General features: G+C 43.1%; 1 protein-coding gene and 1 pseudogene across 2 annotated transcripts in view; both read right to left on the bottom strand.

The window, feature by feature from the left end:
* Positions 1-22,792, bottom strand: part of MICAL3 (microtubule associated monooxygenase, calponin and LIM domain containing 3) — a 254,060-nt gene that overhangs the window by 147,079 nt on the left and 84,189 nt on the right. Inside the window, exons 2-8 of the mRNA XM_081083520.1 lie at positions 18,733-18,850; positions 8,214-8,553; positions 5,450-5,657; positions 2,813-2,929; positions 2,320-2,421; positions 1,606-1,761; positions 289-389 (exon numbers count right to left, since the gene is read on the bottom strand). Of these exons, the coding sequence (XP_080939646.1) occupies positions 289-389; positions 1,606-1,761; positions 2,320-2,421; positions 2,813-2,929; positions 5,450-5,657; positions 8,214-8,477 (948 nt within the window). The 5' untranslated portion in view covers positions 8,478-8,553; positions 18,733-18,850. The remainder of the gene's footprint in view (positions 1-288; positions 390-1,605; positions 1,762-2,319; positions 2,422-2,812; positions 2,930-5,449; positions 5,658-8,213; positions 8,554-18,732; positions 18,851-22,792) is intronic.
* LOC308513807 (tubulin beta-3 chain-like) lies at positions 16,206-16,795 on the bottom strand (annotated as a pseudogene). The gene has a single exon. The product of its transcript is annotated as a tubulin beta-3 chain-like (transcript).

Genomic DNA, 22,792 nt, shown 5'->3' with positions numbered 1-22,792 from the left:
TGAAACAATATTGGTCATGTGTTGATAATTCTGAAAGCCAGATAATGGATACATGGGGGGTTCATCAGATAATCCTCTCTACTTTTGTTTATATTAGAAAATTTCCATAATAAACAGTACTTTTTTAAGTTTAACTAAAAAACATTAGAGTACATGTTACCAGATGAGTTAGGGGGCTTGTTTTCATTTCCTTGCAGGAAAACTCATCTGACAATAAAATTCTTTCTCTTGGTGATCATACTAACCAGTACAACATAAAACGAGGTTTAAAAGAAATCTATCACTTACATGCAGTATCACCCCTTTGTCCAGTAAACTCTGCTTTTTGGCCGTCATTACAAAATAGTGTGTGTCATCTTTGTAGTAGACGATGTTCTCCAAGTCAATACCTGCAAAACAAAAATGTTGAAGGTATATTAGGGCAGCCAGAGAGATTGCATGTGGGTCCACAGAGACCAGGGTTGTAAAACCCTAAGCAGGAAAAGAGAAAGCAAAAAAGATGTCTGAGTCCAGATTCTCACTTCCTGAACATTCAGTTCATAAAAAGAGGGGGAACTTTGTTTATCTTTGTACTGCTCTGTAACTCACTTGACACTCTAAGTTATCCTAAAAACAATGATCAATAGTAAGCAGAAATATATAAAGATTGAAAGAAAAAGAAAGATTAACCCTTAGTAAGACGGTCTGGGTTAGTTATCGGGTTAAACCTCTTTTTATAGTCATCAAGGCAACTGGGGGAATCTCCTAGAACTGGAAGCAGAGAGTGAACTACTGGCTTTTAATTTCAATTAATCTAAAAAAATAGATGTAATGGAAAGAAATCATGTTCTAGAAAACAGAGAATTAGAATCTGCTGTACATTTTTGTTGCATCGAAACATCTAAGTTAATTTATTCAAAAGCTATCATATAAAAAAATCTCATTCCTATCTAGCATATGGTTTACTTTAAGACCAAAGTAGAACTTAGTAGACAAAGTAGTACACTCAATGCCTAAAGTCAGGTTCTCAATAAACCAGAGAACTACCAGCCAATAGGTTACAGCATTAAACCACTTGGAGCAGTGGTTCTCAACCTTCCTAATGCTGCGACCCTTTAATACAGTTCCTCATGTTGTGGTGACCCCCAATTTCATTGTTACAAACTGAAATTAAATTAAAGCATAGTGATTAATCACAAAAACAATATGTTATATTATATGTGTTTTCTGATGGTCTTAGGCGACCGCCCCTGTGAAAGGGTCATTCGACCCCCAAAGGGGTCCCGACCCACAGGTTGAGAACCACTGACTTAGAGTCACAGTGTAGAGGAAGGGGTAGAAGAAGAGTTGGTAAAAGACAGCATGAACACTTAAAAACAAACACACAAATATAGTAAAAACCCAATCCAGAGTATCTCAGTCCCTGTGATGAGGATAAAGAACATTAGAGTAGCAATCAGTGATGGAAAGCATTACACTCAGAACAAAGCATGCGAGTGAGGAAGGAGCAACGGGTAAATGACACAGTAACACCAATGATTACCCACCCACCAAACTATCCAAGAGAAAGCCACAAGTAGTTATTTAAAGTTCTATCCTTGTTGTTTCCAAGGCACTGATACCAACCTGTAGCTTCCCTGAGCTCCTGGAAAAATTTTTGGTTGAATATGAAAGCCACTCCACTGATCTCTTCCACTTTGGCTTCTGCTGTTGTATTTCGGTTGATAAAATTTGCTGTAATGGCAATGGCCAGTTTGCCTCGAAATTCTTTCCGACGAAATCCTGAAGGGAAAGAAATTTTCAGATGTGGCAGCAGTTGGCTAGAGAGGAAGGAAGGTCACTTCAGACAGGAAGCGGGTATTGATGATGACATTTGGGAACATAGGTGATAAAAATCAATGGAAAAATTTTAGGGCAGCTCTTCTCAACCTGAAAATAAGGTGTTTACCCATCAAAGAATATAACAATCCAGAAAAGAAGTCAAAGTCTCCCACACTAACAAAAAATTTGAAATCTGACTAACCAGAATGTTACTTAATACTAGGAATTCCATTTTTTTTTTTTTAAAAAAAAGGGAAGCCGCCTTTTTATTAAGCTGAGATTTAATCCTGTAGTGCCAACTGCTCAAAGTATAGCTTGTCTCTTAGTACCCTAACAAGAGTACCCTGTAAGAAGTAAACCAAGTACCACTTGGCTCGGGAAGGCTGGGGCTGCCATTAAATTAGAGTAGGTAGCACACATATTTAGATCCTGTCTGATGATACAAATTCTCACCCCAGGGTTTGGAGAAGGTCACCCTTCACTCTGCAATAAACCAGGAAAAGGAATAATGACCAATACCTTCCAAGGTGTTCCTACGGCCATCCCCTCCAATGATTACTTCAAATTCATATTCTGACACAGGATGGGTTTTAGGGTGAACCAGTGCCCGCCAACCTATCCCTGTAGACCAAAGTAAAATTGAAGGTTGTCACCCAGATCACATTCATACCCCTAAGACATTTCAAGATACCGAGGTAGGCAGATACCAAGCCAAAAACAGGTTTAAAAGCATGGGGTACAAACCACAGAAAGAAAGAGGCCTCACAAAGGAACGTTCCCACCATACAATTTTCTATAACGAATACAAGTGCCTGCAATGTCTAATACTATCTCAAAGGCCTCTTCATTAAATCAAAAGTTCCTCAAAAGATACTGGCTATACAGAGAAGCCCTTTTTAAGTAGTTCTGAAAACAACCCACAGATTCCTATAGTTTTCTGCTTTGATCTCACCTTTTCTCACCCATTTGATGCCCTTTTATCCCTACTCCCCCCTTTTCCAATTCAACTCACGTTCATTTTCTTGGTCCTCAGGAGGATGTACAAGTCCTTGGAATTCTACACTGACATGAATTTCAATACCTAGGATCAATGCTACTTTCAAAAGTATTAGTTGAAGCTGACGGATACCTGGGTAAACAAAACGATAACACAAGTTAGAGCACATTGAAAAAAAGAGTACCAGTTAGCAGTCACTGCTCAGGTTTCCACCTGTCCACCTATGCAGAGTTTATCCAGATTCTCAACGTTTCCTATAACAGGAGACATTTTCCAAGCCATGTTCCACAGCCTCTTTCTTTACTAAGGGCAAGAAATGCTCGAGAACAGTGGTTCTCAACCTTGGCTGCACATTAGAATCACCTGGGAATCTTTTTAAAATCCTGATTTCTGGGCTTCATCCTCCGGAAATTCTGTTTCTTTGTTACTAATGTTGTGGCCCCACCCCATAACAAAGAAACAGAATTTCCGGAGGATGAGGCCCAGAAATCAGGATTTTAAAAAGATTCCCAGGTGATTCTAATGTGCAGCCAAGGTTGAGAACCACTGCTCTAGAGAGACACACAAGCCCACTCCCACCTCTTGGGTGAGATACAGTGGGGCTTTGACTTACGCGTTTAATTTGTTCTGAGACCGAGCTCATTAAGGAGCTGATTAACTCAAATTACTCTATCAACTCAATGCAAAAAATCTGCGGAGAGACAGCTGGTATCTCAAAAAACTCGTTAGTCGGGACACTCGTAAGTCAAGGCCCCACTGTATTTAAAATAAGCAAAAGCTCTGAGATAACACGAAATTGTGGCCAACAGGAGACTCTCCTTTCTATGCTCTCCTGATTCAGTTAGAGCCACAATTATTTAGCAGAACCTACAATACTTACAGGACATGGTAGTTACCAGAAGAGGCAGAAGATATGCACCCACAAGTATGCTTTCCAGTTAGATCCAAAGGGGGCTGTACTACTTCCTGGGATTCCAGATAGTTCTCCTTCATCTTATTACCTCACTGATCTTCACAGATGCTTAGAGGTGAGAAGGGGAACTTCAATGCAAGTTTAGTAGTCTCTTACCATCCCCCCTCCCACTACTGGTCTATAGTTGCAAAAGCTAAGGTTCAAAATGAATGAAAATCTTGCTCATTATTCTAGTGAGATTTATTTATTTAACCAGTTAACTGCATGATATTTTGAATTTAATTTAAAAAGGTCCCCTGCTTGCATCTATAGACGGTTATGGCGTATGGTTAATATTCAGTGAGTACCTGCCAGATGCCAGACACACTAGATAAAAATCTAGTCCCTGATGTAGGACACAGTTCCAAGACATATCCTGCCATACATAAGGCAGACAAATCCACTGAATGAATGACCTTTGGTCCTCTCTTAAGACCAGTCCTACCTACAACCTGTGGCTAATGTGCTAGGAGTGCATGCAAATCCTCCTCTAGATCATCTGGTTATTTTCCCCAGGTTTTACAACCTGACTCATTCAGAGTCACACATGCAGTGACTCATTAAATCCCATGTTAGCACACATTTTATATTTGCAGACATTGGATTCCAAGATGCTTTAAACATTACAGCCCAATAGGTGGGCAGAGTGCTTCTTCTGCCTAGGGAATGTGGCAGCTGTGGCCAGTGTTTGGTAAACTGGCACAGCCACTTCAAACAGCAAAAGGTTTAATAGTTGACTGTATTTACAGGACACACCTGAAGGAGCTCAGAACAAAAGTTCCTTGATAAGGTTCCTCTGGAATTAATGATCACACTTCAACCTCATAATGTAGACACTGTTTTCATGAACACACACAGTCATTAAAACAAAATCACTGACTGCATTAACTTGTATTTACTTCAAAGCTTGAATATGACAAGAGTATAGCAAAAACTCCCTGGGCTGTAGACCTCACGAGAAACATCTAACCCAGCGGTTCTCAACCTGTGGGTCGCGACCCATTTGGGAGTCGAACAACCCTTTCACAGGGGTCGCCTAAGACCACCGGAAAACACATATATAATTACATATTGTTTTTGTGATTAGTCACTATGCTTTAATTATGTTCAATTTGTAACAATGAAAATATATCCTGCATATCAGAAATTTCATTACAATTCATAACAGTAGCAAAATTACAGTTATGAAGTAGCAACGAAAATAATTTTATGGTTGGGGGTCACCACAACATGAGGAACTGTATTAAAGGGTCGCGGCATTAGGAAGGTTGAGAACCACTGATCTAACCAAAGAACTCGCATTATCAACTTGCCATTCACCAAAACTAGGTAGGAGTCTGCTTCTTGTATAACCGTGGTTTCCCCAGCTGTGTCCTCATAGCTTTTGTTCTTATACTAGTACAGCATCTTTCATATCACATTCCAAAGAACTGCATGCTTTGTTCTGCTTCTACTGGACTAAGAATCACCAGAGTCTAATCAAGGCCCACACTGGTCATCCTATTTCCTAGCCTGGCCCCAGTGTCTATCCCACCATTGTAAGTGCTAAATAAGAGTCCAAGATCTAACTTAGAAATCCCTAAGCTACATTCTGTGTAGTTAAATCTTTCTAGGTTATAGAACAACACATGGAAGGTATTTTGACTCCAAGCAGAGTGTGTTTCTATACAACAGATACTAAAAGAACTGGTTTTACTTACTGATATGGTCAATGGCTCCAGCACAGAACTTGCCATAGAACTTCTTGGCACCCAAACCTCGCAGATCGTGTATGGTAAATGGCCAGAGATGCAAGACATTGTTGCGGGAGAAGGCATCTCGTTTCTCAATAACAACTACCTTAGCTCCCAGTAAGGATAAGTCGATGGCTGTGCGGAGACCACAGGGGCCAGCTCCAATGATGAGACACTGAAAAACACAGCTGTTTTGAGGGCAAAGGCAGCATCTCTTGAGAAAGCTCACATTTCTAGAAAAGTTTCATGATCTCATAACCATCATTCCCTAAAGCCCCAAAATAGGGCTATTCTCTCCACTTCCAACCAATCTGGGCCACAACAGAACATTTGCAATGGTTTGAAGAAAAGCTGGTGGTGGCTATGAATAAAGAAGACATAATTGTCAGTGCCGGATACAAACTTAGCACATGTTCACCCTGTAGATCTGCAACATATTTAAATGGGTCATAGTTTCAACAAACGATTTAAAATCACATCTCATTTTCATCAAAAGGAGAGAATCTTTTGTTTTTTGTTTTTAAATATATTTTTACTAGAGGCCCAGTGCACAAATTCATGCACCAGTTAGATCCCTCGGCCTTTCCTGTGGGATGGGGCAGAAACTGGCTCTCTGACATCCCCTGAGGGGTCCCAGATTGTGAGAGGGTGCAGGCCAGGCCGAAGGACCCCACCAGTGCACAATCTGGGCCGGGGAGAGACGCGGGAGGTTGGCCAGCCGGGGAGGGACCGTGGGAGGGCTCCAGGGTGTGTCTGGCCCATCTCCCTCAGTCTTTATCAGCCAGACCCCAGCAGCAAGCTAACCTACTGGTCAGAGCATCTGCCCCCTGGTGGTCAGTGCACATCATAGCGAGCAGTTGAGTGGCCTTAGCATATCATTAGTATATTATGCTTTGATTGGTTGAACAGCTGACCGGTCAACCGGACACTTAGCATATTAGGCTTTTATTATGTAGGATTGATTTCAGAGAGGAAGGGAGAGGGAGAGAGAGATAGAAACATCAATGATGAGAGAGAATCATTGATCCTTTCCTTTTGATGAAAATGAGAATCATGCTCCCCACTAGGGATTGAGCCTGCAACCCAGGCATGTGCCTTGACCAGCAATCAAACCATGACCAGCTGGTTCATAGGTAGATGATCAACCACTGACCCACACTGGCTGGGCAGGAGAGGCTCTTTTGGAAGGTTTCTAAGTCAAACAGATTTCTGTTCAAGGAGACATAGATTATTAAATACATAGTCCTCGCAACCTTAGAGTCCTGGAATGGGTCTTCCACTCAAATGATTCCCAGGAGGTAACTTCCAAGAGCCAAAGTTTTATGTGCTGAAAAAAGTTCTTAAATCATACTTTAGACTGAAAGTCCAGGAAAAGGATCTTGAAAATCCATATTTTATAGAAGTATTTAGGGTGAGACTGGACACAACTAATTTGCATTGCATGTGCAGAAGAAAAAAACAGAACATGCAATATTTTGGCTTTGAATTCCTTTTATCCTTAATAAAACTCCCGAACTCACTCATAAAAGTCATGCCTTTGAATTTCTTGAATTTTGCTGATAAATATCTAACTAAATGGCCCAGCCAGTGTGGGTCAGTGGTTGAGAGTAGACCTATGGACCGGAAGATCATGGTTCGATTCCCGGTCAGGGCACATGCCCAGGTTGCAGGCTTGATCCCCAGTGTGGGTGTGCAGGAGGCAGCCAATCAATGATTCCCTTTCATCACTGATGTTTGTATCTCTCTCCTTTTCCCTTCTTCTCTGTAATCAATAAAAATATAAAAAATGTAACCAAATGCAAATCCACTGGGGATGGGTCTCTAAGTACCTATACTAGGCAAATTAAAGCTCATGAAAGAGCATTAATGACATAATCATGAAGTCATTTGCAATTTTATTTATTAGCTTTCTCCCAGAAGATGTGTTCTTATATAAGCAGGAAAGGCATTGTTTCTCTATTTCCTCATACCTACCCTGCCTGACTGAATAGCTCAGGTCTTTGCCCAGGTCTACCTTTTTCATGAAAACACTGTTTCTATATATTGTGAAGAAACCAAAAGAAATAATTTGGTTCATAAGGCCCTTGCTTAGGAAAACAGACTTTTGAAATATGGATAAAAAGAGGTCTGAAGCCTGTGGCAAATTCCCAAGTTGGCAGATACTATCTCTACCTTACCAGTTACTGAGTATAGAACAATGACTTTGTAAAGTTGATATGCCAAACACCATGAAGCTGTGTTTGTACAGAATGCTAATAGGGCCTGGCTACTTCTTGGCTAAATGACCTGCATCCACGATCCCCAGTGCGGGGGGGGGGGGGGGGGGGAGGAGGGCGGTGTGTGTGTGTGGTGTGTGTGTGTGTGTGTGTAAGAGGCAGCTGATCAATGTGAGATTCAAAACAAAGCCTCAGCAAAACAAAGCCTCAGCAAAAGAATGAAGTTGCTACACCATTAAAGTTATTCTGAAATAGTTGAAACCCTGAATGTTCAATATATGAGTATATGAAATAAGAATAAAGTTTGGCACATGAAACAGTCAAATGAACATAAATAATGGCTCCACAAACCTTCACAAGGTATAAGGTTTGACTTCCTATACTAGATCATGGCTGACTTGGCCTAGTTTTCACCAGTCAGCTTCTACTTGATCCTTTTTTCAAGGCCTACCCCTACTCAAAAATCTTTTCTATCTTTTCAATGACCCTAAGGCCTCAGAATAGCCAAAGCTTACCTTGGTGTTCGTACATGCTTTTCCCTTTTTGTAGTCTTTGTGGCTGCCCCGTTTGTCCAGCTTTGCCCAGAGGGCTTTGGCTTTCCAGTAGTTGAGTTTGGACTTGAGCTTGTGATAAAAGGAGCGATAGTCCTTAGGCTTCAGTTCAAGATGGTCACAGAGCTCTTGGAAGGCCTTAAGAGTCCCCTTGCAGGTGGTAGCCTGCACAAACTGGTCAAAGAGGGTGTGTGCTTGATTCACTGTCTCATTCTTACTCTCCTCCATGCTTCCCCACCCTCAGCACCCCAGACAAAGGGGGCAGTGGGATGGCTGTTGGTCCACTTGACACTGTCAGATTAAACTAACAAAAATAAAGAAAAAGGAATGGTCAATCCAAATTTTATCTACAAACATTTTCTAGGAGACATAACTCTTTTTCAATGGAATTCCTAAGCATTCTAGTCATTCATTCAATAAATGTATATTGCATTCATTCTATACTCCAGGGACTGAGGTATTGGGGAAGGAAATATTAGTTAGTACAACAAAGGATTTGCAGTTTAGTGGGTGAGACAGATTCATAAACAGAATGTTAAATGTACTATGCTAAGTGTCATTAGTGAGAGAGGCACAAGGGATTTGGGAACATTAAGGCAGAGTACCTAAGTCATAGGGAGAGAATCCTCATTGAAGATGAATCTGTGAGAAGTGACAGCTGAGTCTTTCAGGGTAAATAAGTGTTAGCAGGTATGGAAGAAATGTAGGACCTGGGGAAAGAAGTGAAGCAGGAAGGCTTGTGAGTGACTCTTAAGGTAAAGGAGTCAAAAATGATCCCCAGGTTTCCTGGCCACTGAGTGAAAGACATCAGGCCAGTGAATTAAAAGCAGAAGAACTCATTTGTGAGGGCTGGGTGGTGAGTTACCTTTTAGACCTGATATGTTTTGTGCTGCCTTTGTGGAGGTGCTCACTAAGCAGGTAGGTATGAATCTGAAGCTTGGGGAGTAGCTAGGGACACAGCCCTAGATTTAGGCATCATTAGCATACAGGTGGTAGTTGAACCAATGATAGCTGAACACAAGGAGAGTCTGTGGTAAAAGAGCTATGGGCTTCCAATAAGATCTGGGACTCATAAACTTGTAAGGAGCTGGCAGAGATAGATGAGCTCTCTAGAAAAAGATTATGAGGCACAGTGAAGAGAGGTCTGAAGAGAACCAAAGGGTAGTGTCATAGCAGTCTAAAAAGCACAAAGTTCAGAAGTATCAAAGTCAACAGCGATTTAAAGACTGAAAAAGTCCTGCCACTGCATATAGTATATGGCAGGGTGGGAAGATCTTATAGCCATTCCACTTTGCCCACAGATATATTTGACAGTAATAATGATGATGTCTATACCTTCCACTTATCAAAAACATCTATCCATATACCCACCAACCTGTGTTTGCTTGGAAGAAGCTTTAAGATGAGAGATGGTATGTTAGGTGCTACTTTATCCACTCACTCCCTTGGGTCTTTTTCATAATTTTTGTACCATGTTTTATTTATCATCACTCTTTAGAAGTATAATGGGGGCGAGGGGGAGGGGGAAGGAGGCAAAGGGCCAAAGACCAAAACTAATCCATAGGAAGAACAGAAAGGGAGGGCAAGGCAGTAAGACTCTCTTCTAATTCTGAACTTTTCTAATTTTAGTGCTGAGAATACCTTCATGGTCACAGTACTCATTTCTGGTGCTGTAGTCATGATGGTCCACCACAGGAGCATCACCAATTTACCACTAGTGTGACAAACAGGACTACACTGGAACTTTGCTTTAAAAAGGATTTACAATTGGAGATGGGGGCAGGTGGAAGAAGTGAGTTGTTGATCCACTGTGTTCAGGTGTAGAAGTAACCCACTGTTAATGAACCAACCCAAGGGTAGTGGGAGCCACCAAACTGTATGTGCTAACAAAATCAATTCTCAGAAGACAGGCACCAAATTCCAGACTGAGAACACGGGAAGAGATCCATGTTCTCTCCTGAAGCTCTTACACTGAGTAGGCCTCTGAGGAACAGAATCCCCTTTTGTGAGGTAGAAGTAACATACTGCTTCTCTCCAAAGCTCACCATGATATCATAAGGTTAACCAAATCAACTGAAAATGCATCTTAAGTTTCATGAGTGAAAGTTAATAACTGAACACAAGGAACAGCCATTTCCCTCTGTTTTCTATGTCAACAGATGCATACTCTTTAAGTACTGTGGAGGCCAAGTCAAAGACGGTAATTCTTTTTTGTTTTTAGGCGTCTTCTTTTTTATTTTTTTTAAATTAAATCTTTATTGTTCAGATTTTTACAGTTGTTCCTCTTTTTCCCCCCATAGCTCCCCTCCACCCCGTTCCCACCCCACCCTCTGCCATTACTCCCCACCACTGTCCTCATACATAGGTGTACGATTTTTGTCCAGTCTCTTCCCGCACTCCCCCCACCCCTTTTCTCCCAAAAATTGTCAGTCCACTCCCTTTCTATGCCCCTGATTTTATTATATTCAGCAGTTTATTCTATTCATCACATTACTTATTCACTTGATTTTTAGATTCACTTGTTGATAGATGTGTATTTGTTGTTCATAACTTTTATCTTTACCTTTTTCTTCTTCCTCCTCTTCTTAAAGGATACCTTTCAGCATTTCATAAATACTGGTTTGGTGGTGATGAACTCCTTTAGCTTTTTCTTATCTGTGAAGCTCTTTATCTGACTGTCTATTCTGAATGATAGCTTTGCTGGGTAAAGTAATCTTGGTTGTAGGTTCTTGGTATTCCTCACTTTGAATATTTCTTGCCACTCCCTTCTGGCCTGCATAGTTTCTATTCAGAAATCAGCTGACAGTCGTATGGGTATTCCCTTGTAGGTAACTGACTGTCTTTCTCTTGCTGCTTTTAAGATTCTCTCTTTGTCTTTTGCTCTTGGCATTTTAATTATGATGTGTCTTGGTGTGGTCCTCTTTGGATTCCTTTTGTTTGGGGTTCTCAGCATTTCCTGGACTTGTAAGTTTATTTCTTTCACCAAGTAGGGGAAGTTTTCTGATATTATTTCTTCAAATAGGTTTTCAATCTCTTGCTCTCTCTCTTCTTCTGGCACACCCATAATTCAGATGTTGGTACACTTGAAGTTGTCCCAGAGGCTCCTTACACTATCTTCATATTTTTGGATTCTTTTTTCTTTTTGTTTTTCCAGTTGGGTGTTTTTTGCTTCTTCGTATTTCAAATCTTTGACTTGATTCTTGCGATCCTCTAGTCTGCTGTTGAATCTCTGTATGTTATTCTTTATTTCAGTCAGTGTATGTTTAATCTCTAGTTGGTCCTTGTTCATATCCTTGAGGGTCTCACTAGATTTATCGAGGGTCTCACTAAATTTATTGGCAGTTTCTAGAAAATTCTTGAAAAACCTTATAACCGTGGTTTTGAACTCTATATCCAGTAGTTTGCTTTCCTCCATTTCTCTCATTTGTGACCTTTATCTTTGTCTCCACATTTTGGCTGCTTCCCTGTGTTGATAGAGTGGGTTTCTGTGCTGGGTGTCCTATATTGTCCAGTGGCTCAGCCTCCCCAATTACCTGAGGTGGACACTCTTGGTGCACCCCTTTGTGGGCTTTGTGCACAGTCTTGTTGTAGCTAAGCCTTAATTGTTGTAGGTATCACTGGGAGGAATTGACCTCCAGGCCAATTGGCTGTGAGAATCAGCCGTGTTTACGGTGGGAGAACTTCTGTGCTGGAGACACCCTTATGGGGCAAGACTTGCTTCAGTGGGGCTTTGGTGCTCATTGAGTCTGCGCCTGAGTGTGTTCCTTATGGATCTGAGGAGTTGTAATCTGGATGGTCCTACTCTGAACACTGGCTCTTGGATCTCTAAGGAGGTGCTCATTTAGCCTCTGCCTGAGGCTACCCAGCAGGAGCTACAGAGAGATCTGCAGATTCCTCTTCTTTGTTTTGGGTTTGGAGGTGCCCAGATGAGGCCCAGCTGTGAAGCAATGCAAGCTGCTGTGGGGCCCTGGGCCTTCTTTTGGATGTTCTGGGTCTCTCTGACCCAGCTGCAGTCTGTTAGGTAATTTTAGATTGCAAAGGGCCAGGCCATTCATATGCTAAAGCCTCTGCACACAGCTTGGGTGGGGTGGGGTCTCTGGGAATCAACAGTGTGTAGCAAACCGCTATGGCTGATCCTCAGCCCTGCCCTAAGAGGCCCCGGGTCTCAGTGTCCCGTGGTAATCGCTGCAAGCACCTCTGAGAAAAAGCTGCCCTTGAGTTCCACCCGATGCCAGACAGTCCATTTTCTCCCCGTATGAGTCTGGGTCCCCAGAGACTCGCCTGGAACTGGAGTTCAGAGCAGTTGGGAGCTTGAGACTCCCTTCTGATTAAAAAAGACAACCATGTCCTTAGTTGCCAGCCCTTTCCGTGTGCGCCTCCGTACCTCTGCACTTTACTTCCACACCTCCTCTGAGTCTCAGTGTGCTTTTCTCTTTCCTTCTAGTTGTAGAATTTCCACTCAGCCAGCCTTCCTGTGGTTCTGGATGATGTCCGTTTTGTCTTTTAGTTGTATTTTTGAAGTGGTTATGTGAGGCAGCAATTTCAGGTGTTTACCTATGCCGCCATATTGGTTTTTCCAAGACGGTAATTCTTTACCCAAAATACACTGACTTGGCTTCTCCTCCCAAATATATCACTTACTCACAACCCCTTTAGCTTTGGATATAAAAAGTACACTATTAAGAAACTTCCAATATCTACCTGGCCAAGAATCCAGTAAGGAGTGGAATTAACTGGAATTCATCTCCAATTTCCCCTAAATAAAAGTTTATTCTAGGTAGACGTAACAGAAAGAGAAATATTTTAAAGTTCCTCTAAAGAGTCCATTCTTTTTCTTACAAATCAAGGCTTATCTTAGAAATGACAGTCAATAGATGGCTGTAGGGGCAGGAAAAAAACAAGTGTTTGTCCAAAGGCAGAAGGGTGGGTCATAACTAAGGACTAGAAACAAAGGTCCTAGAGTGTTTGCTCTGCCAAGGGCCCTCTCTGTGGATATTTCTGTAGCTTTATTTGCTGTTCTGGCAAGCAGACAGCACTCTGCAAGCCACTTGCATACCCTACCTGTGTTCATCATTAACTTTAACTCCACCAGAGTCACAATGTTTGGAAAGCGTTAATACACCTGGTCTAATCTCTCTGCCTTGTGTCAAGAAAGAAAATGATTTGTTGTTGTTGTTGTTGTTGCTCCTAAGTAGCAGCCACCTTCCACTCCTTGCCAGAATTGGAGCACTCAGTATTATAATTTTCTTGCTAAAACCAACACATTAAAGATCCTACAATATGTGTTTCCAAAAGCCCTTCCTCCTGTCATAAGGCCCACTTTATGCTCACACCTCCCTAAAAGAGTCTCACACTTTTGTTTTCAGAGAAGCATTTGCCTATGTAGGCTAACACCTTTTGGTTGGCTATCGCCCACTCTGTTTGAAATAAATATTCACTTCCAAAGAGTTGCTAACCACCACAGAGAGTACAAATCAAATGCCAGCACAGATGAACACCTCCACTAATAACTGGCCCCTAACCCGTCTGTTGATATAACAGACTTTGAAATTTACAGGTTTCGGCCACAGCTCCCAGACAGCTGAGCAAGGGCCTACTTCCAAGCGGCAGGCAAGTATTAAGTGCCCAGCTGAAGGGATTTCGACCTGCGGGTCACTAATGACAACAGATAAATAGAGGTAAGTTGTTTCCTGGAACAATGTGACAGGCACCCAAGGTAAGACTACACTAGAGTTATTCCCTCGGGCTGCCTCACTTTTCCTACTTTGCAAGCCAAATGACAGCAGTGGGAAGATACTCAGGGTGGAACAGTTGTTCTGTAGATCTACAGACTCAGATGTCTCATTTATCAAAGGGACTCATCTGGCATTCTGATTCACTCTTAGAGCAGCTGGGGAAAATTGAAGGGCCATTCTTGTTATCTCCCTCATTTCCCTCATTCCTGAAAGTCAAACCTTGATCATGCCCTAAATGAACAACCCCTGTGTATGCTATATTCCAATATCCTGGGAAAATCAACATTCATAGTCATAGGAACCTACAGACTAGGAAACATGGCTGGAAGGTATCAGAAATCCTGGGGACTGAAACCCAACATGTGGAAGGAAGGGATAAGAGAAGTGAGGAGCCTGAGTAGGCAAGAGGAAGAGATGAATGCCAGGTTTCCAGGGCATCAGTGCAATTTCTACCAGTTGACAACATCCTGCATGTTCTGTCCTGTAGCAGCTGACTGCTGACTCAGAATTCGTGCACATCCATTGGCAGTGGAGAAAAGTGCTGGAGAGGCTGTCTATAAAGTAAATGCAGGAGCAGTGTTTATGTTTCTATTTACAACAGAAGCAAAAAGTCAGTTGTCACTGACTTATGGCTGGTTATGTGAACACTCAATCTCTAGCTCTTAGAATAGATGGGTGGTTATTTGTGGGATGGGGGAGAATTATACTTAAAAATAGAAAAATAAAAAAGAAACCAACAAAGTAAGAATTATACTTTAAGAGTATAAAATCAGAGTCGAGTTCAGTCAATTTTCTCCCTAGCCACTGCACCATTAAACCAGGCAATGTGCAAAATCTTTGAATCTTATTTTAAATATTAAACGCTTCTTTCCCAGCTCATTCAGTCAGAAGTCTGACTTGTCTAAATAGATCTTAGAAGTAGACATATAGGAAGCATATTTTGGAATGTCACTGGGAGGGAATTTAGATGATAAATGCCTTCAGATTATAGGGTTATGTCTCTGAAACAAGGGCTGTTCAGGTCACTATCATCTGTGGATGGGGATACTGAGGCCCTCTGCTCAAGGGAGCAATGGGCTACTGAATCAGATCATCTAGGAATAAGATTGCTTGTTGCCTTCCCAGCTCCTGTACCAACAGCTTCTCATCTCTGTCTTTCACAGCCCTTAAATAAGGTCCACTGGGTACCTAGGAAGAGAGCTCAAAATACAATAAGGAAAACAATCTTCCTCATATATTCTTAATTCTCTAGTTTCTGAGGTATTCCACCCTCAGCTCTTTCCTGATTTTCCGTTTCATTTAACACCAAACTAACACTCAGTAGGATGCCCAGGTAATGGGAAAACAGCCCCACCCTCACCTGCATGTCCCTTCCATTCCACTGAGCTGCTCTTTAATCATCAGAGCTCCTCAGAACCTGCATTTCTACAAGGACAGAGCTGCCTGGGGGACCAGGTCTCCGGAGCTACGACCTGACATACAGTGGAAATGTACTGTTTCTGTGGAGTTGATGAGGAGAACAGAACCCCATCTCAGGTTTCTATATGGGAACCCAGCAGCCCCATACTGGACCAATCCTGGGGCGATGCATTAGCTTTGGCCTATGTGGCTGGGGGAGTGGAGGAGAATGGGAGATATGTGACAGAGGAGATTCCTAATATGCTGCCAAAAAGTGATATCTGGCAATGTTATGGTCAACCTGGGCAGGGAGTGATATTCTTTCTTTTAAAATCTGACAGCAATAAAATTTTTAAGTATTCTCCCCCCCCATCCCCTGCTCCCCAATATGAACACAAACCAGTAAAAAAACAAAACAAAATTTCAGGCCCAGAGCTGATAGAGTAGAGACAAATGAGTGACACAAAAATGGAAATGACCTATGGTGGGAAGACAGAGATGAGTGCCATAAATACTGAGGGACACTAGAAGTACTAGGCGAGACTGGGGTGGCATCAGTGGCTACATGGCTCTAGGCCAGCCGTGGGCAAACTACGGCCCACGGGCCGGATCCAGCCCATTTGAAATGAATAAAACTAAAAAAAAAAAAAAAAAAGACCGTACCCTTTTATGTAATGATGTTTACTTTGAATTTATATTAGTTCACACAAACACTCCATCCATGCTTTTGTTCCGGCCCTCCAGTCCAGTTTAAGAACCCATTGTGACCCTCGAGTCAAAAAGTTTGCCCACGCCTGCTCTAGGCCCTGGCCCTCCAGGTGCTTCACTTGGGGTCCTGGGTCTTGGACTCCTCCTCATGGTCTTCATATATCTCGCCCTTCTTCTGGGCCATGGTGTCCTGGTATTGCTGGTACTCAGACACCAGGTCATTCATGTGGTTCTTGGCCTCAGTGAGCTCCATTTCATTCATGTCCTCAACCGTGTACCAGTGCAGGAAGGCCTTGTGCCAAAACATGACTGTGAACTGCTCTGAGATGCATTTGAATAACTCCTAGATGGCTATGCTATTGCTGATGAAGGTGGAGGACATCTTGAGCCCATGGGGCAGGATGTCACACATAGCCATCTTCACATTGTTAGGGATCCACTCCATGAAGTAAGCAGCTGTTCTTGCTCTGGATGGCCATCATCTGCTTGTCCACCTCCTTCATGGACATGCAATGCGATCATGGAAAACAGTGGACACGGTCAGGTAGTGGCTGTGGCAGAGGTTGCAGGCAGCCATCATGTTCTTGGCATCGAGCATCTGCTGGTTGAGCTCAGGCACTGTCTGGGCCTGGTCTTGCTGGCTGCACTGGAAGGTGAGCTGGCGAAGCCAGGCATGAAGAAGTGTAGGTGGGGCCTGGCTGGCATGGCTTGTGGTTGACCATCAACCTATGAACTAGGAGGTCACGGTTCAATTCCTGATCAGGGCACATGCCCAGGTTTCAAGCTCGATCCCCAGTAGGGGGCATGCAGGAGGCAGCCGATCAATGATTCTCTCTCATCATTGATGTTTCTATCACCCTCTTCCTTCCTCTCTTAAAAAAAAAAACAAAAAACAAAACATTATATATATATATATATATATATAATGTATGTATATATATTTATATATATTTATATATATATATATTTCCCAGGTGGGGAAAGGGCACCATGTTCATGGCCAGCTTGCACAGGTCTGTGTTCAGCTGGCCAGGAAGGAGCTGGTGACTCTGCTCATGAGGTCCCTGTAGGTGGGCACAGCCAGCTTGAGGGTGCTGAAGCAGATGTCATAGATGGCCTTGTTGTTGATGCAGGATGTCTTGTAGGTGTTCTTCACCAGCTGGTGGATGGACAGCATGGCGTTGTAGGGCTTCACTGCTGTGTTTGATACTTTGGGCGAGAGCATCACACTGAAGGTATTCATGATGTGGTTGGATACTCCTTGTGCATCTTGATGATGAGAAGTGTGCCCATCTAGGCCCCGTGCCCTCATCCAGCGGGGTCATCTGGAAGCCCTGCAGGCATTCACAATTCTCACGCCCATTCTGCACCATGTCCAGGACAGTCTACCAGCTTAGCACCCTTCATGGAGTGACCCTTGGCCCAGCTATTGCTGGGGCCCACTCTGACCAAAAATGAAGTTGTCAGGCCTGAAGAGGTGCCTGAAAGCCCCAGATCAAACACCGTCCATGGTTCCAGGCTCTAAGTCCATCAGGATGGCCCAAGGTACATACTTGTGAGAGGAGGCCTTGTTGTAGTAGACACTGATGCACTCCAACTGCAGGTCCAGTCCCCCATATAGTTGCCACTGGGGTCTATACTCTGATCATTGCTGATGACTTCCCAGAACTTAGCCCTGGATCTAGTTGCCACATTACCTGGCCTGGATGTGCATAATCTCCCTCAAGCTCTATGCTGTGGAGGGTAGCTGTGGGAAGCAAGGCAGGGGTGTCTGGTATTTGAATAAGAGCAACTAGCAAGACCATAGCATAGCACTTTTGTTATGAATTCTCATACAACCTTACTCTTGGTTGTGGAATGGCCCTCTATAGAGGGCTCTGAGATGAGCTTGGACCACATTGGCCCTGAGTTCTCTTTCAAGTTTCCAATTCTGAAAGACACTGGTATAACCCTATGCTAAGTCTTCTCTAACTTTTTATTTTACTCTCTTTGCTAACAACTTATTTCTTTTCTTTTTGTCTTTGTTTTTTTTTTTTCTTTTTTAACAACCTATTACTTCACAACAGAGAAATGAAGTGAATCAGAAATGAAGTGATCTCTGCTTTGTGATTGTCACCAAGTCAGAACCAAACACCCAGTAAACATAATGGTTGATGCTGTTGCCCCAGATAACCTGGAGAAACAAGAAGTCAAAAAGAGCGCTGCAGAGCCAAGTGTCATATAAATAGTTTCCTCATCTATGAAATAAATCACAAGAATTAAGGTCATGTATATAAATTATTTAGCAGTACCCGGTACATAGTAAGTGGTAGTATTGTTATTACTATCTAGTAGTTTATCGTCTCAGCAACAAAAGGTCTAAACAAATGGCCACTTATATAACAGAATGAGAGAGCTCAGATAGTTATTTTCTGAAGGAAAGAAAAATGTTTTTAAAACTTTCTTTGTCCCATCATCATGCTTTACCCTTTCCATTCCATCTGTTCTGAAAGGTGTGGCATTGGGTGGGAGGGGCTCAAGAAATAAGATCTATGTTAATAAGTTCCTGCCAAACTTAGATGTTAAAACAAGAAAAAGGACTTTCATCAATAACAGCAAACATAACTAAGATACCAACAAGTTATGAGCTGTTAGATCCATACCTCATCTCATTGAATCTTCACCATAGCCCCATGAGGTAGAATCTATGGGGAGACTGCAGCTTAAAGAAGCTGAAATGTCACACAGTAAGAAAACAGTGCCGCCATGTTTTGCTACCACCTGAGAACACAGAGAGAGAAATAAAAGCACATCAGGATGCATGCTCCAAGCCCCTTGCTGCCTGAGAGCCAGAATCTGTAGTCAATAGATCACAGACAGACCTTGTCTGCTAGGAAGATAACTGCCCCAGTTATCAATGGATATATAGTTTCAAGTAAATTTAGGAAAGACACACAATACAGGATTATTTTTTCTTCTCATGATTTATCCCTACATCTGCTCCTTTGAAATGGAGACTTTTCATAAATAAAAGGGTGGTCTTATTTCAAAGTAATTCTTCCTACTGGCTGCTGAAAGGCAACTGAAACCCATCTCATCTGTCTTCCCTCCTATGACAAGGAACAAACAACTATCCACATGCCTACCTGAAGCAACCATCACTTGTATACCTGATCCCATTCCCCCTTTCTTCCTCAACCACACTGCCTCTTCATTGGTCCCCTTCTGCAGCAATCCTTTCCCTACAAACCGAACTATCACTATCAACATAAATGATCACGTCTTCCCATCTCCTCTAACTAGTTTACTCCCTGAAAGAACTATCTGTGCTCGTGGTCATGACTTTCTCTTCTCTCACTATCTTCAAACTTACAACAATTAGGCTTCATCCCCACCACTTCAAAGTAATGCCTCCTCAAAGATATCCTCAAGGACATGCATGACTTGCACACTGTCAAATACAATGGTCAATATGCAACCCTAGTTTCTTCAACCCATCTACACACAGCACAAGTCACAGCTCATCACACGTCTTCTTGGTCTCTAGGATACCACACTCTTGCCTTGCTAGCCACTTCCTGTGTCCTTTGCTGGTCCCTTACATATCTCCAGCCTCTGTATGTTGAAATGGCCATGGGTCATTTGGGTCTCTTTTTAGTCTATATCCACTCACTAAACATCAGTGGCTTTCACACTTTTGAAATCGTACATACAGTTTTCTTCCTATATATGTATATAAGTGGAATTTTAAACAACTTTCACAAAATAAACTTACCTTTACTACTGAGATATTCTGATATTCTCTGTTCTATTTCATTTTTTAAAATTGCTGGTCCCCACTGCATTGATTTCATGCGCCATTAATGCGACACAGCCCACTTAGAAAAAAACTCTGCTTTGTGAATTCTTCCAGTCCCACGTCTTTAAGTCCCATTTTATAGTAGAGATAGTCAATAGCACCCAAATATTTGTTTTCTCTTTTCTGAACCAATTGCTTACTTGGAATTTGACAGGCATACACAAAAGCTTAACACATAAAACCAAGTTCTTGATTCCATTCCTACCTCCCGCCTGCTTCTTATTTAATATTATGCATCTCAGCAAGGGCACCACCATCCACCTAGTTGCTCAATGCAAATACCTTGGAATTATCCTAATTTCTGTCACATCCCATAATCAATTTTTCAGAAACTTGTCTGTTCTATCTTCAAAATATAGCCCAAGTCCAACCACTTTTCACCATGTCTTCCTTTACCAGCCTCATCAAAGTCACCATCTTCACTCATCACCATCATTAGATTACTTCAAGAGCCTCTCTCTCTCTCTCTGCTTCCACTGTCAAATCCCTCCATCCCAACCCTGAATATTTTCCATACAGCAACCTGAGCATTCACTTAAATGTTAGTCAAATCAGTTCATGCCTCTGCTCAAATGCTCCAATGGCTTCCCATCTCAGAGTTAAATACAACAATCTTACTGTGGCCTATATGCCTCCAAGTGACCTGCCCCTCTCCCATTTCTTGTTCATGCCTTACCACCTTCTCTTTTGCTCCAGCCAGACTGGCCTCCTTCCTGACCATCAAGCAGCCCCAGCAGGCTGCGTATCTTGGGTCTTTGCCCTTCCTAGTCTCTCTGCCTGATGCTCTCCACCCAGATGGTCACATCTTTTTTTTTCTCACTGTATTCAGGTCTTTGCTCAAATACCATCTTGTTAGAGAAAACTTTCCTAATCACTTATATGAAAGAGCACAAGCCTTCCCCTCACCTTGCATTATTTTTCCTCTGGCATTTGTTACCCCTGGCACAGTATATATGATTTGTTTGCTTATTGTCTATCTACTCCAATAGAACATAAGCCCCATTTAGAAAAGAGCTTTCTGGGATGTGCCCCTAGCTGCTGACACACATGGTACAGAAAACTCCAAAGTCCTCTTTTTACTAATGTGTTACCTCTAAAACAAAGGTCCCGATATATCTCCCTTTGTTTTCCAGATATATAGAGACCTTTTTTGAAAAATAAAAATCTTCACTAAATTTCTTCTTGTGTGATTCAGCCAGAGCCATGGCTATGGCTCCCCATCCTATATAATAAAAGCCTAATATGCTAAGTGCCTGGTAATCCATTCAACCAAACAAAGTGTAATATGCTAATGATATGCTAAGACCACTCAACCGCTTGCTATGATGTGCACTGACCACCAGGGGGCAGACAGTTGACCAGTCAACCAGTCACTATGACATGCACTGACCACCAGGGGGCAGATGCTCTGAACAGTAGGTGAGCTTGCTGCTGGGGTCTGGCCAATTAGGACTGAGCGAGATGGGCTGGACACACCCTGGAGCCCTCCCGCAGTCCCTCCCCTGCTGGCCAACCTCCTGCATCCCTACCCAGCCCTGATTGTGCACCAGTGGGGTCCCTCAGCCTGGCCTGTGCCCTCTCACAATCCGGGACCCTTTGGGGGATGTCAGAGAGCCGGTTTCGGCCTAATCCCTCAGGCCAGGCCGAGGGACCCAACTGATGCACGAAAATGTGCACTGGGCCTCTAGTGTTAACATAAAAGCAAACATTTCACAATGGCCTAGAAGGCCCTATAATAAAGTTCTATAAAATTTTGGTGACAGGGCTTCTTTATACTCTTAAAAATATTGAGGGACCAAAGATCTATCAATATTTGAAGTTAAAACTAAAAAAAGTCAATATTTATTAATTCCTTTAAAAATAACAATTTATTAATACTAACATCCTATCTAATAAAAGAGAAACATGGTAATTAGCGTACGACCGCTACCCTTCCCATTGGCTAATCAGGGTGATATGCAAATTAACTGCCAGCGAACATGGCGGCCGGCAGCCAGGCATCTTAAAGCGAACATGAGGCTTGCTTGCTCCAGTGACGGAGGAAGCCAACGTTCCCCGCCTGCCTTGCCGGCCTCTGAGCTTGCAGTTTGAAACATTGTAACAAATATAGAAGCTAAACAAAACCCCAGAAACCTGCTTTCAGCTAGCCGGGATCTCAGAGCTGGAGTTGATACTGAGTTTCGATTATAGAACCCAAACAAACCAGATACCTGCTTTCAGCAGCAGAGGCCTCAGAGCTGGAGCCAGAGCTAAAGCTGGCCCAGAATAAAAAAAGAAAAAAGAAAAAAAGGAGCAGTTGGGAGCTTCAGTCACTCGCCAGCCTGAAAACAGCCCTCAGCCCCTCACCCAGCCTGGCCAGGCACCCCAGTGGGGAGCCCCACCCTGAAGGGGGTGTGGCCAGCTGCAAACAGCCATCATCCCCTCACCTAGGCTGGCCAGGCACCCCAGTGGGGATCCCCACCCTGATCCAAGACACCCTTCAGGACAAACCAGCTGGCCCCCACCCGTGCACCAGGCAGGCCTCTATCCTATATATTAAAGGGTAATATGCCTCCCAGCACCGGGATCAGTGGAGCCACGAGGCCTCCCAGCACTGGGATCAGTGGAGCCAAGAGGCCTCCCGGCACCGGGATCAGCGTGACAGGGGGCAGTGCCCAAACCCCCTGATCGCCCTGTGGCTCTGTGTGTGACAGGGGGCGGGGCCACAACCTCCCTATCCGCCCTGCTCTGTTCGTGACAGGGGAAGGCGCCCCAGCCCCCTGATCAGCCCTGCTCTGTGCCTGATAGGGGGGAGCTCCCCAACCCCCTGATCGCCCTGCGGCTCTGTGTGTGACAGGGTGCGGCGCCTCAACCCCTTGATCAGC

This window comes from Myotis nattereri (genome assembly GCF_964212035.1).
Source record: "Myotis nattereri genome assembly, chromosome: 2".
NCBI classification, from domain to species: Eukaryota; Metazoa; Chordata; class Mammalia; order Chiroptera; family Vespertilionidae; genus Myotis; species Myotis nattereri.
Note: the sequence above shows the minus strand (reverse complement) of the source record. Positions and strands in the feature narration are given on the sequence as shown.